The 12,868-nt window shown below is 40.5% G+C and overlaps 1 protein-coding gene across 3 annotated transcripts in view; it reads left to right on the top strand.

Moving 5' to 3' along the window:
- Window positions 1–12,868, top strand: part of DSP (desmoplakin) — a 51,186-nt gene that overhangs the window by 26,521 nt on the left and 11,797 nt on the right. For all 3 annotated transcript variants that reach the window (XM_085051945.1, XM_085051944.1, XM_085051946.1), the window contains exons 5-18: window positions 259–387; window positions 1,420–1,470; window positions 2,434–2,595; window positions 3,507–3,611; window positions 4,789–4,884; window positions 5,090–5,215; window positions 6,059–6,211; window positions 7,248–7,402; window positions 7,776–7,902; window positions 8,488–8,692; window positions 9,193–9,410; window positions 10,134–10,300; window positions 10,615–10,753; window positions 12,447–12,640. In XM_085051945.1, the coding sequence (XP_084908071.1) occupies window positions 259–387; window positions 1,420–1,470; window positions 2,434–2,595; window positions 3,507–3,611; window positions 4,789–4,884; window positions 5,090–5,215; window positions 6,059–6,211; window positions 7,248–7,402; window positions 7,776–7,902; window positions 8,488–8,692; window positions 9,193–9,410; window positions 10,134–10,300; window positions 10,615–10,753; window positions 12,447–12,640 (2,027 nt within the window). The remainder of the gene's footprint in view (window positions 1–258; window positions 388–1,419; window positions 1,471–2,433; window positions 2,596–3,506; window positions 3,612–4,788; window positions 4,885–5,089; window positions 5,216–6,058; window positions 6,212–7,247; window positions 7,403–7,775; window positions 7,903–8,487; window positions 8,693–9,192; window positions 9,411–10,133; window positions 10,301–10,614; window positions 10,754–12,446; window positions 12,641–12,868) is intronic.

Raw genomic sequence — 12,868 nt, 5'->3', positions numbered from 1 at the left:
CCAGATGAAAATACACTACTGAGTGTGCTTCATCTCGTCTAACTATAAACAACTGAAATATTTTTCTTATATTGTTTCTTCTGCTTTGGGAGACTGTCACACAGATAAATTGATGGCAATTTAAAAAAATTGTAACTCCCTGTTGTGAACTTCTGTTTGTTTCAGTTTCACTCTCTACTGCATAATCTGATTCCTTTATGCTCTGATTTAGGCAGTAATGCTGGAAATGAAAATACAAATCTTGTTTCTTGCTCCTAGGTTGAAATGGAGCAAGTGAAGTGGGGGTTTGATGCAGCATCCATCGAGCAACAAATTGGCGAGCACAGGAGAACTCACAATGCCATCGGAGACTATCGTTGGCACCTGGACAAAGTCAAAACAGACCTGGTAGTTACTGTCATCCCTTACACATTGCTTGGTCTAGGTTTATAGCACTGGCTTACTGGTGTTCCACTACAAAAAAGGAATGTTGAAAAGTTTATCCTCTTTTCAGAAAGCACGGGTGTCATGATAGCAACCACTTTCAACTCTAATTCCTAGATAATTTTGTATTTGACTTCTTTCCTCAGAATTTTAAAATGAAAACTTATTAGCTGTTTAGCTTTTTGTTGTTGTGCACCAAGGCTGGCAAATAAATATTGCTACATTTTTTGCAAGAAAAATGACTTAGAATGGTTATTCCCCCTTGTTGTCTTGGTATATTAAACAAGAAAGTGAAAGAATAAGGTGGGTGCTCAGACGCAGCCTTGAGTCATGATTTTTCTTCTGTGAAAAATGCCCAAATTCTGGGCTAAGCTTATTCCCCCAGTATTGGAGAGAGGAGACTTATTTAATTTCTGTTCATATTTTCTCTTATTTGGGAGGAGAGAGGTCAATCTAAAGAAAGGGCACTCTGTTCTGGAGCCCTGATCTCTCAACCAAGCTGAAGAGTGAAAAGGATTTTTCTCCCTTTTCTCTCCTTCTTCAAATAGGAAAGGTGATAGTCTGCCCTGTGGAATACCAGTTCCAAGGTGGGGCAGGTTCCCAGCTATAGAAATGGGAATAAAATTTAGAGCTACTTGCTCACATTGTAATTTATACTACTTCATAGTAGTACAGCTCTAGGACTAACTCTAGGACTAGCTGGTCTAGGAGTTTGGAGCAGAAAGAAATCCAGTTTTGAGTGTAGTTTTGGTATGACAGGGATTATGTGCAGATTTGGTTATATACTAAGCATCCCTTAGAGTAACAAGTTTGTCCAAGCCTTGGTTTTATACTGCCTGAGTCATCCAGTGGAGCAAATCTGCTACTGACAGATGTCTCTTGCAGGCATTTGCAGGTTACCACCTGTAATTATTATGATACTGGCATTGTAAAGGAAATACCAGCAAATAGACAACTTGTAAAAGGCTCACTAAGTATTTGCTGTCTCTCTTTCAGCGGGAGAAGGCTGCAGTTCATCAGCTGGAGGAAGAATATGAAGGCCTGCTGGTGAGCACAAGATGTGGTCTTTTCTGATACCCTATTTGCTTTATTAACACCTGCATGATAGTCAAGGGACACTTGAGGTTTTGACAGACTGACAGATCTGTATTTAAATAATTCTATTCAGCAGTAAACTGAAAGTGCATTGTAGTTTCTGAAAGATTCATTTTGAGGCATGGACTTGAGATTAATTCATTGCCTGGAGTATAATTGACTTATTCTCACCTGAGTGTTTCTAGTTTGCACCAGGTGAAGGGAGTTGGTCACTAAGCAGGTGAAGAGTAAAACTCTACCTCTTTAATGGGAGTAAATGTAGTGATGAATTTAGGCTATGTATGAAGCTTAGAAAGTTACTCAAATGTGGTATTAGAACCAAATTCTGTGCAGTGCTGTGGATATTCTCCGCTGTGAATTTTCATGTAAAACAGTGAGAATCTTATACAAATTATTTATTTAACCCTTGGGATTGGAAGCTGATTCCTGTGCACATTTCAAGCAACAGGGTGTGTATTATGATGTGAAGACAGAGAAAGAATTTTTCATGAAGTGTCACCTGTGCAAAAGGTGCTGCTATAACATGAAGGATATACTATGAGCAGCAAATGCAAGTAAAAGTGATCTTAAATATTCAGCCATTTCTTGTACTTCCCACCATGCCTTTTTGCTTGCCTGCCTACATGTTTGCTACATGTGTGTTTGAAATGACTTTTAGAAGCTGCTGACATCCGTTTCCCATTGTTCTATAAATTGACACGTTGTCCACTGTCCATTGCCAGCAGGTTTCATGGTTCAATAAACTAGGCACGTTATCTACTGTCCTTTGCCAACAGGTTTTACAGATGTGTGGGGTTTACTGTTATTATATTATAAAAAAAAAGACCTTGTGGTGCTGTGCTCTTTACTTCCCTTTCTCCACCCAGCTCAAGCATTTGTGTGTTTATGGCTTCTCGTGGCTGTACTTCCTTGCAGAAATACTCCTTTGAGAGAATGGATCAACTTCGCCAATTCCAGAACCTCATCCAGGCCACCAGCAGAGAGATCATGTGGATCAATGACTGTGAGGAAGAGGAGCTCCTCTATGACTGGAGTGACAGGAACACTGATATTGCCAGGAAGCAGGAGTCCTTCTCTGTAAGACAGCTTAACTTCCCTATGCTTTCCATGGGCCCTCTCTTGGAATAGTCAGGGAGTAACAGCCTCTCTTGGGAGAGATTCCTCCCAGAGTGTTTCTTAACTCTTGAATTTCCTCGGGTTTTTTTATTAGCATCGTTTAATTAACAACTATGTGGCAACCATTTGACTCAAGATTGGACATTTTTTGGAAGATTTTGCTCCCATTCAATGAGTTTTCGTGGTTTATTTTGACCTTGGATGGTAGCTTCTTGTCACAGTCCACCATGGACGAGTGATCACGTATGGCTCATGCACATAGTCATTGTGCCAAAACTAAAGGACTAAACTGATAGACTTGAATCAAGCAGTTTAATTCTCCTTCTTAGGACTATGTAGGGGTTAGAGTTCCCTGTATTTGGCCCTGATTATCTGTCACCAGGAAGTAGCGCTATGCACTCCTCCTCTGATGGCTCTGCCAGCAGCATGTTGAGTGCATGGTCAGATGTGGCTTACGTTGCTCCTTGTAGTCTGTGGGTGTGTAGGGAAATTGAGCATGTGTGTTTGTTTAACCAGTACTGGTGCTGATCACCAAATTTAAAAGGGAATGACAGTTCCCACTATTATGGAGGTGCTTGTTTTTTTAGTTCGATTCTGGATGTTACATGATGCAGTCATTTTTGCTTCTGTCATTCCTAAGAAAGGCAGAGCCTTGTGTGCTTTGCTCTGTGAAACAGCAAACCTAGAGACTAGAATCGAGATCACTGTACCTTCTTTGATTCTACTGTCTTCATAATTGACTTCAGTACACCTAATGGAAACACTAAGTGTTAGAAGGGACAATTTTCCATTATCACAGCTATGTGGGAAATTTTAAGCAAGTCATCCTGTGTACTTTGGAGCTTGTTTAATGCTGTGTTTTGGTTGTTTAGAAACGTATGAGTGAACTAGAGCTTAAAGAAAAAGAACTCAACAAGCTAAAGCAAGAAAGTGACCAGCTAGTGCTCAATCAGCACCCTGCTTCAGACAAAATCGAGGTAAGTTAGACTTCGTGTGATTTTGCTTTCTCTTTTAGTTACTACATGGGAAAAGTTCTCAGAGAAAGTCCACATACAAAGTGCTGCATTTGCAGGATTTGCCTGCCAAAAATCATGTCAATTTTACCCAGCTTTGTGAAGCTGCTTTAGTAAATGTTACTACCTTCCTCTACAAACCTGGCCATTAACAACTGCATGATGATAGATGCCCATAAAAATTAATTCCAAGCTTAGGGAGTTATCTGAGTGTATTGAAATTGCTGTTTCTCATTTGAGTTGACCACAGTGCAGTGCAATTTATGACAGGAAGGCATGTCATTGTTGTTCTGCTATCTCAGCAAGCCTGTTTTGAAAAAAGCCACACCCTTTGTTGAGGGTTTATATTTAATCCAGGTGCAAATACTTTCTGCAGCTGAAATTCACAGTGCCTTTCTACATCTTAGCCAAGACTGTTTTGGTTTCACAGCTTGGTGTACACTTTTTAATTAAAAAGGCTGCAACAATTTGGAAGACTTCATTTTATTAGGAAATCTGTAGTTGTTGTTTTAAGAGTGCATAAGAACCCTGAAACTGTAAGAAGCTAAAAGGAAACAAAATGAATCCTTTTTGCTTTTCAATGTGTTTACTTTGTTAACTGTTATCATGTTGTGTAAAATCCTATTTTTCCTGTAGTCAGTTTCTCTCTTTAAAGGAAAGATCCTTGTAAGCTCCAGCAGTGAAGTAAAAATTGTGTGCAGTTTTTTAAAGAATATGCATTATGACTGCTTGAGAATTTTGAATTTAAAAATAACCAACATAAAAAAGCGTGTTTGGAGGTGTTCCTTGGAAGAAGGAGAACATGGCAATTTGCAGCTGAAATACTTTATTTGCACTACTGTTTGTGCATTTCACCCTTTTTTGTTAACACACCTGGGGCTTTATGTTGATCAAACAAATTCAGGTCGTGAGCAGATTTCTCTTTGTGTCTCACAAGCAGGTATTTAACTCATTTCAGTTAGGTGGATGCTTAGAAGTTGTGAAACCATTTGCATGAGTTACATTGTTCTGGTGTGCATGAATTTGTTTTAGCAGAGTTTTCATTTGCATTTATGTGGAGTGTAGGTAATTTTGCTCGAGTCTAGGTATGGGAGAGAGAACAGTGTGGTGGCCTGAGCTGTGTATATTACTGTTTTCTTAGGCCTACATGGATACTTTGCAAACTCAGTGGAGCTGGATCCTTCAGATCACCAAATGTATTGATGTTCATCTGAAGGAGAATGCAGCTTACTTTCAGGTGAGTAGTGATGTGGAGAATCCGCACTACTCTTTTAAAAAAAGTGTGACTCCCATCTCAGACCTATTACTGTGCATAGCACACTGTTGCCATGTTATAGATGAGCCAGAGATGAACTGAGATTTCTCATTAAAGGAGCCCATCAATTTTTAGCAGACATTTTTAAGAGCTATGTATAGCCAAATTCACAACTTTTCTCCCGTAGTTCTTTGAAGAGGCCCAAGCCACAGAGTGCTACCTGAAAAACTTACAAGACTCTATCAGAAAGAAGTTCATCTGTGATAAGAGCATGTCACTGCAGACTTTGCTGGAACAGATCAAAGAGCTGGAGGTAATGTCACACTCGCCTGACAGGTTATGTTCTGCTTTTCTGGGAAATCAGCTGCCCTCCTTAGATACCAAATATAAACCCGAGTGCACTGCAATGTTTAAATACAGTACTGTATGAACTTGACACCATTATGGTATATTCTTGCCCATTTCTTAGGAAAGCCTGCAAGTGGATCAGTGTTGTTTTAACTTGTGTAATACTGTTTGGGAATTCTGATTTCTCTTTAAGTCTGGAACAACAAATTCCCAAGTTTCTGACATCCTAACAAATAAAAAATGAAATACTTTTATTCTTAGGTGGTAGAATAGATTTTGCCTCAAAGGATAAGTGCATTCAATAAATTTTCATCATGTCACTGTATCACTGCAGTCTCTTTGAAAGGCTATAACTCAGCTTTTATAGCTATTTGCTTATCATGAATTAAGTACAACCGTCCCAAACTGGAGAAAAAATGGTCAGTGATGCAAAAGGCCAGTTGAAGATGTCAGGTTTGAGAGTGCAGTTATCACCCTTTTTTTTTGGTAGCATTCAGTTTGTTAGTTTTTTTAACTTATGCCTGTGTTTCTTAAACATCACTTTAACCACATTGAAGATCTGTATGTAAAACCTGCTATGCAGATTTTGTAAAGTTCGCATCTTGCTGGAGCTGCGAAGATACTCGGACATTTCTCTGCTCTTTTAAAAAATGCAGTTTTACCTTGTAGGCCAAAGACTCATCCCATTGGAGCTAAAGTAAGTTTTGCCTACTATGAGCTACTGATGTATCTCCTCTTAGTAAAACAGTAATAACCAGATGGCATTTCTTTTTAGGATAAATTTGTAACACACAGTTAATCTTTGCAGAATGAACGAGAGAGAATTCTTGAATACAAGAGGCAAGTGCAGAGTTTGGTGAATAAATCTAAGAAGATTGTGCAGCTGAAGCCACGTAACCCAGACTATCGAAGTAACAAGCCCATTATCCTCAAGGCTCTGTGTGACTACAAACAGGATCTGGTATTGTATCCCTTTTTAGCTGAGAATGAACATCATTTAAACTAGAACATGGCAAATTACTTAGTAAGCAAACCACTGAGCTGACAGGTGTGACCCCTTTGTCTGCTTTTGGTAAGCTTGAATTTCTTTGACAGAAGAAGCTCTGCCTTGCCATTATGAAGAAACAAGATAGGTTCTGATAGGTGAATAAATCTAGTCAAAATTATTATTATTGATTTATTAAATAGCATTAATAATCATATTTCAACTTAGCATATAAAAGTCTTGTCTATAATAGGATTAAAATTGTTATACAGATGCTTCCCAGCATCCACACCTTTTTCTTTTTGGTGATTGCTTACCTTTCCAGTGTCTCTCTAGATCCTTAGATGAACAATTCATCTAACAAAAGGTGAGGAATGTAGTTAGTCATTGGTATCCCCATTTTGTTTTCTGGATGGAGTATGAAATGAATGGTAATGTTTTTAGTTCCTCCACAGTACTGAGGCTGCTTGGGTTTATTTCTGTATTTTTTCCATAACAGTAAGCTGAGATGCATTTCTACTTACGTGCTCTTTCCTGCTCCGTGGCCACACCCGTGGCTACAAGGTGTTAGGATTTCTGGCAGTTGGGGCTGGTGAATCTGGCTCTGCCACACTCATTCCCAGTCCCTTTGCAAATATGGATGCAGCATTAAACATCCTTATGCCTCCAGCTCGCTGGCTTAAAGCCATGCATGGTTGCACAGCTTACCAGGCCATGTATCCACCTTCATTCTTCGGTGTTTGTCAGGGCAAGCCTCAGGTCTGATGACCAGCCTGACTGGCAACTGCTGAAAGTGTTCTGAGGTTCACACTTGGGCTTTTTTGGGAAACCAGATTCAGAAGGGTTGATCTGCCCTGATCTGTTGCACCTGTATGAAGCCTAGATGCACACCCAGTGCTGGCAGCTGGGAAGCACTCCTACTTCTGTGATCTAGATGTGTCTTCCTTGCTGTCTCTCCTGGAAGTCCCACCTTACTTCACTAAAGAAAAGCATTGTTCTGTGTCCCGTACAGAAAACGGTGCGCAAAGGAGATGAATGTATCCTGAAGGACAACAATGAGCGCAGCAAGTGGCTGGTGACTGGCCCTGGAGGAGTGGATATGCTGGTGCCATCTGTCAGTCTCATCATCCCACCCCCCAATCCCTTAGCAGTGGATCTTGCTACCAAGTGAGTAGCTGCCTGGTTTTGGATACTTGCCACTGGGATTAGAGTTCACTCAAAATACCAACCAGTCACAAAATATGTGCTGTGCCTTGATCAGAGAGCACTCCCCCTGCCCCTAAGGGTGGGGGATTAAAGACTAGACCCTTGACTTGAGGAAACTCACTTTACTTGCTGAGATCTAAAAATATTGAAATGTTAATGTCTACAAGGTTTTTCTTATCTGTAATAATGGAAGTAAATTAGTTACCAGGATTTTTTTGAAATAGAGAATGAGCATTAACATGCTCCACATCTGGTGGATGTTTCTTGGGATGTTTTGTAGCTGTGCTACAAGGACAGATTCATTTTGGTCATGGATTTTCTTTTCTCATGCCAGAATTGAGCAATACTATGAAGCTATTTTAGCTTTGTGGAACCAGCTGTATATCAACATGAAGAGCCTGGTGTCCTGGCATTATTGCATGATCGACATTGAGAAAATCAGAGCGATGACTATTGCCAAGGTAGGACACTGGCTGGCCTTGCCTGCAGACCAGAGACATCCATGACCTGATGTCTATTGTGCCAGACAGACCTTGCAGTATCTTGTGCAGATGCATGTTCTACAAAACCATGGGCCTTCCTTTTGCTGGATTGGACAAACACTCATATAGATGGAAGTTGTAATTTTATTAAAGGAGAAGCAAAATGCTTTCCTACTCAAACACAATATGAATAAAAAGGAAGGTTAGTGAAGGCAATTTATTACATACTTGCTGTTCTTGTTCTCACTGTACAAGGGCATGGATAAACAGCATAAGAGGTAGAATTTCAAACTGTTCTTCAGTTATGAAATGATTGTAACTAGACTAGATTAGTTCAGACCATACTCTTAACACCCTACTTTTACAGGCAGCCTGGTTAGGTTTTATTCTAAAGTGTGAATACTTTGGCTTTTTGATATGTTTATTAGTTTGTTCCTTAATGATAGAAACAAACTAGTTCCTATTTATGGATAGTAATGAAGTTCCTAGTCAAGACTAGTTCCTAGTCCTAAAACTTCCCCTAATGCTTTTTTAATTTCAAAATTCCCTTCTTCCTTATTTCAGCTGAAAACAATGCGTAAGGAAGATTACCAAAAAATAATAACTGACCTGGAGATCCATTATCAAGAATTCCTCAGGAACAGCCAAGGCTCAGAGATGTTTGGTGATGAAGACAAACGAAAGATCCAGACTCAGTTCACTGATGCTCAGAAGCACTACCAAACCTTGATCATACAATTGCCTAATCAACCACGACAGCCACAAATAGGTTTGTAGTCTTCCTGGCTTTTGTGGAGTTTGAACTGCTTGGGTTTCTTTGTGTTCCAGGGGTGTTGGGTGGTACATTCTTTTTACATGAAAATGTTCTCTTCAACATATGAATGGGAAGATGTTCAGGAGCTGTTCTGCTCTCCCAGCATAATAAAAGTGGCCATGTGCAGGGGAAGATTTTGTTCCTTCTTCCTTTGGTGGGAATCTGGAAATAGCCCTCTGGAGTTCATGGAACTTGCTGGGAGAATGAAAGAAATTTAATTAATCTGTTTTCAGTTATCAGGAAGTAAAATCTCACGGCTGCATTTTAGGAAGCAAGTTTATGTTTTAGTGAAGGAGAGATTTCACTCCCTGAAACAGCTGCCGAACAGCCCAGGTCTACCTGTTCCCAGTTCCAAAGATCAACTCAGTGCTTGGATCACTTGGGCACTGCCTTGACTTCCTACATGTGGGTGCTCAGTTCTCTGGCAGCTGATGCTTACCCAATTCATTTTGCAGTGGTCCCAACTGAGAGCTGTCCTGTGGGTTCCTCAAACACCATTATCGTTAATGAGAGAAACCGAGAGCATGAGAAGCAGGAGGCCTGGCTGCTGATGGAGCTTCAGAAACTTCGGCGTCAGATTGAAGCTTGTGAGGTTCAGATGGTTCAAAGAGCTCCTCTTGGAGTGGATCAAGGGGCTGTGCACGACTTTTCAGCCAGAATAAAGGACTTAGAGGTAACTGTGGATGTTTTTCTTTGAGCATCTCTGTGCTGCATAGCATACTGCAGTTCTGTTTATAATCAGCTGGGAAAGACACACATCCTGTGCAGAAAATTGTCAGTTGGAAGCTTACCATGATGACTTGGATTGGAGTTTAGCTTCTAAGTAGAAAAAGTTGAGTCCTGAATTTTAGAAGGCAAATTCTGCCAGGTGGGAATGCAGAAAGAGTGGTGTCAAGTGTCTGTGAGTTCATGTTAAGCCTCATCCAGGGTAAAGCACCATTAAAATCCTTTTCCAAGGATTTAACCTCACTTAACCACCTACCTGTAAAGTGCTGTCTGTGGGACACAGACTGGATACATGAAACTTACACACTCTCTCCCTCTCCTCATTCTTTAGATTTGTAGGAGACCAGAGAGAGAAGATGGGTACAAAAAGATAACAGGTTCAGCATATGAGAAATTCCCATGAGGCAATGAGATTGCAAAGGTCTCAAGGGCAGAAGGACCTTGGCATGTCAGAGCTGAGTTTTAGAGTAGAGATGTTCATTGTAGACTGTCAAAAAAAGAAACTGCTTGATTTTGCTTGCCTTGAAGAAAGCAGGACTGCTTCAGTCCTCAGTCAAGGTGCTTGTATAACAGCAGACTGCTTGGACAAGGAGACCAATTCCATATGTGCCACAGAATGATCATTCAGCTATCCAAAAATGTGCAAACAAGGCATTCTCTTTTTCCTTAGGGCGTGCAGAATGACTCTCAAATAATGGCTGAAACCCTCAATAAGCATAAGGATTTGCTGCCTAACTTCAGAGGCTGTGAGAAGTATGTGTACTTGCAATCAGAGATAAATGCCCTCTTTCAAAAACTGGAAAATATTAATGGTGTTTCTGCTGGCTACTTAGATAGGTGAGTAAATTGAGGCTATAGCAATAAATATTCGCTTTCTCCCATAATTCTTAGTCCAGAAAACTGCCTTTTGTTATCAGTAGTGTGAAATTACACCTTATTCTCTGCAAATCATGTACGTGTTGATAGAAACAGACCCTTTTGTGAATTTCTTCTCTTTTCTGGAAGACTTTAAAAAAGAAAGTGAGAATTGTGGGTATCACAGAAATTTCTTGTTTTGCCTATTCTCTTTAGCCAGTCATGTACAAGTAATTAAAAATACGGCCTTTTCTTCACTAGTCCGTAACAGATTTGTCTTGTATCATTTATTTTAGCTTGAATGCACTGAGGTGTCTGCTCCAGGTTATTCTGCAAACAGAAGATGTGATCAGAGTTTTTGAAGTCAGACTGTCTGAAGAGGAGACCGTTCCTTTGGATCTTGACAAAGTGGAAGCTTATCGGGCTTGTCTGAAGGTGAGGGGCCAAAACCCAAGCACACAGCAAAGCAAAATTCATAGCTGCTAGCACAGCTCTATTGAGCTGGGCGAAACCCTTCCAAAGCCAAAGGAGACAGAAATGCTGATCCTGTTGTATTTTATGTATGGACATACAATGTTTTGTAAATGAGGCCCAGCATTGCTGGCTGGTGAGGGGAGGGGATTGTTCTGCTCTGCTCTGCTGTGGTGTGAGCTCACCTGGAGTCCTGTGTATTGTTTTGGGTGCCACAAGATAAGATACAAAGTTATTAGAGATTGTCCAAAGGAGGGCCACAATGATGGTGAAGGGCCTTGAGGAAGCCATATGAGGAGTGACTGAGGCCACTTGGTCTGTTCAGCCTGGAACAGAGGAGACTGAGGGGAGACATCATCCCAGCCCACAGCTTCTTCACAAGGGAAGCAGAGGAGCAGGCACTGATCTCTTCTCTGTGGTGTCCAGTAGCAGGACCCAAGGGAACAGCATGGAGCTGTGTCAGGGGATGTTTAGGCTGGATATCAGGAAATGATTCTTCATCCAGAAGTTGGTTGGGTACTGGAACAGGCTCCCCAGGGAAGTGGTCATAGCACCAAGCCTGAGTTGGTGAAGCATTTGGACAATGCTCTTGGGCACATCGTGTGACTACTGGGTTGTCCTGTGCAGGGCCAGGAGTTGGACTTAATGATCTGTGTGGGTCATTTCCAGCTCAGGATATTCTGTGAGTCTGTGAAATTATTAAAAGGAATGTACAGATTATTACTTCTTTTAACCCCCTGGTTGTTGCTGCCCCCACAGCCGGGCAGTTGCATGGAAAGTCTCTGTAATCCATTTCTATACACTATTATCTGTGTTTATTTGTATCACTTGTGAATGTAGATTTGAAGGTAGTATCTCCTTCCTTGCAAACAGGCTTGTTAATTGCCGTTGTTGTCCTCTAGGTGTAAAAAGTAAATTTGAGTGTTATTGTGTGTCCTAGTTTTGCTACAGAGAATATGTCAAATCTTAGAGTGAAAAGTGTCCAGCCTGTACAAGGGGAAAAGGGAAATAACTGCTTTGCTGAGCGCAAAGTTGTCTTGCAGATCCAGTATTTTATGTGCCTTTATCTGCTGGTCTTTTTGTTCACTGAATGTATTTGGGAGAACAAGAATTCTTTCATTATTTTCTTTTCTTAGGTTTAGTAGAAAATAAGTGCATAGGTGGCACAAATGGAGCACAGCCAGGTTACCTTTTTATCATGTTAAATGAGAGCTGCAGTTCAGTTACTGGGAGTTGTTCTTAGCTGGTGTAAATTTGAGTTACAAAAAAAACCAACCCAAAATGTTTGAGCATATCACTGAAGGCTGTAGCCATCCCTGTGACTGGGGGATGCAAGGCAGACCACTGCCTGCATTGCATATTCCATTTGGTGATGCCCACAATATGCGAGTATTTGTACATAAACAAGTGTGTGTGTGTGTGTGTCTGTGAAAAAACATCTCCATGAAAGATTAACACATTAAATTAAACACATTTTTAAGCCTACACAAAGTAGGTGTTTAAATAGGTTAAGTCCAGCTGACATCACTATACATACCTTACTGAATTAGAAACAACATCTTTAGATCTCAACACACTGTGCATGCTGTTAACTTGGTTAAGTATCAGTATCTTCTCAAGAATAAAATAAATGACAACATTTTGGTTTTTTCTCCAGAAAATGAAAGCAGATCTAAATATGAAGAAGTCACTACTGAATACCTTGGAAAATGAGCTGCAGAGAACACTTCAGATTCACTCTCAGTCTTGCCAGTCATACACCCTGTATGACATGGACATCGGAAAGTACTGTGACAAAGTCACCCAGCTAATAGACCGCTGGCAGAGGGCTGATAAGCAGATAGATAACAGGTTTGTCCATATTTCAGTAGCATTTTCCTTACTGCTATTGCTACCAAGATCATCTCAGCAGTGGGTCTAAAAGAACTGAAAAATCTTTACTTCCAAAGGACAAATGGTGACTTCAGGGCAGTAAGACTTGAGCAACTGTGAGTAGGTTAAACATACTTCAAAAGAGATTGTGCAAGACCAAGCAGAGAAATAGAGTTAGCCATGGAAATGTCTACCCTATATGCTAAG

Source organism: Lichenostomus cassidix, chromosome 2 (genome assembly GCF_008360975.1).
Source record: "Lichenostomus cassidix isolate B80296 chromosome 2, HeHo_3.0, whole genome shotgun sequence".
In the NCBI taxonomy this organism is placed as follows: Eukaryota; Metazoa; Chordata; class Aves; order Passeriformes; family Meliphagidae; genus Lichenostomus; species Lichenostomus cassidix.
Note: the sequence above shows the minus strand (reverse complement) of the source record. Positions and strands in the feature narration are given on the sequence as shown.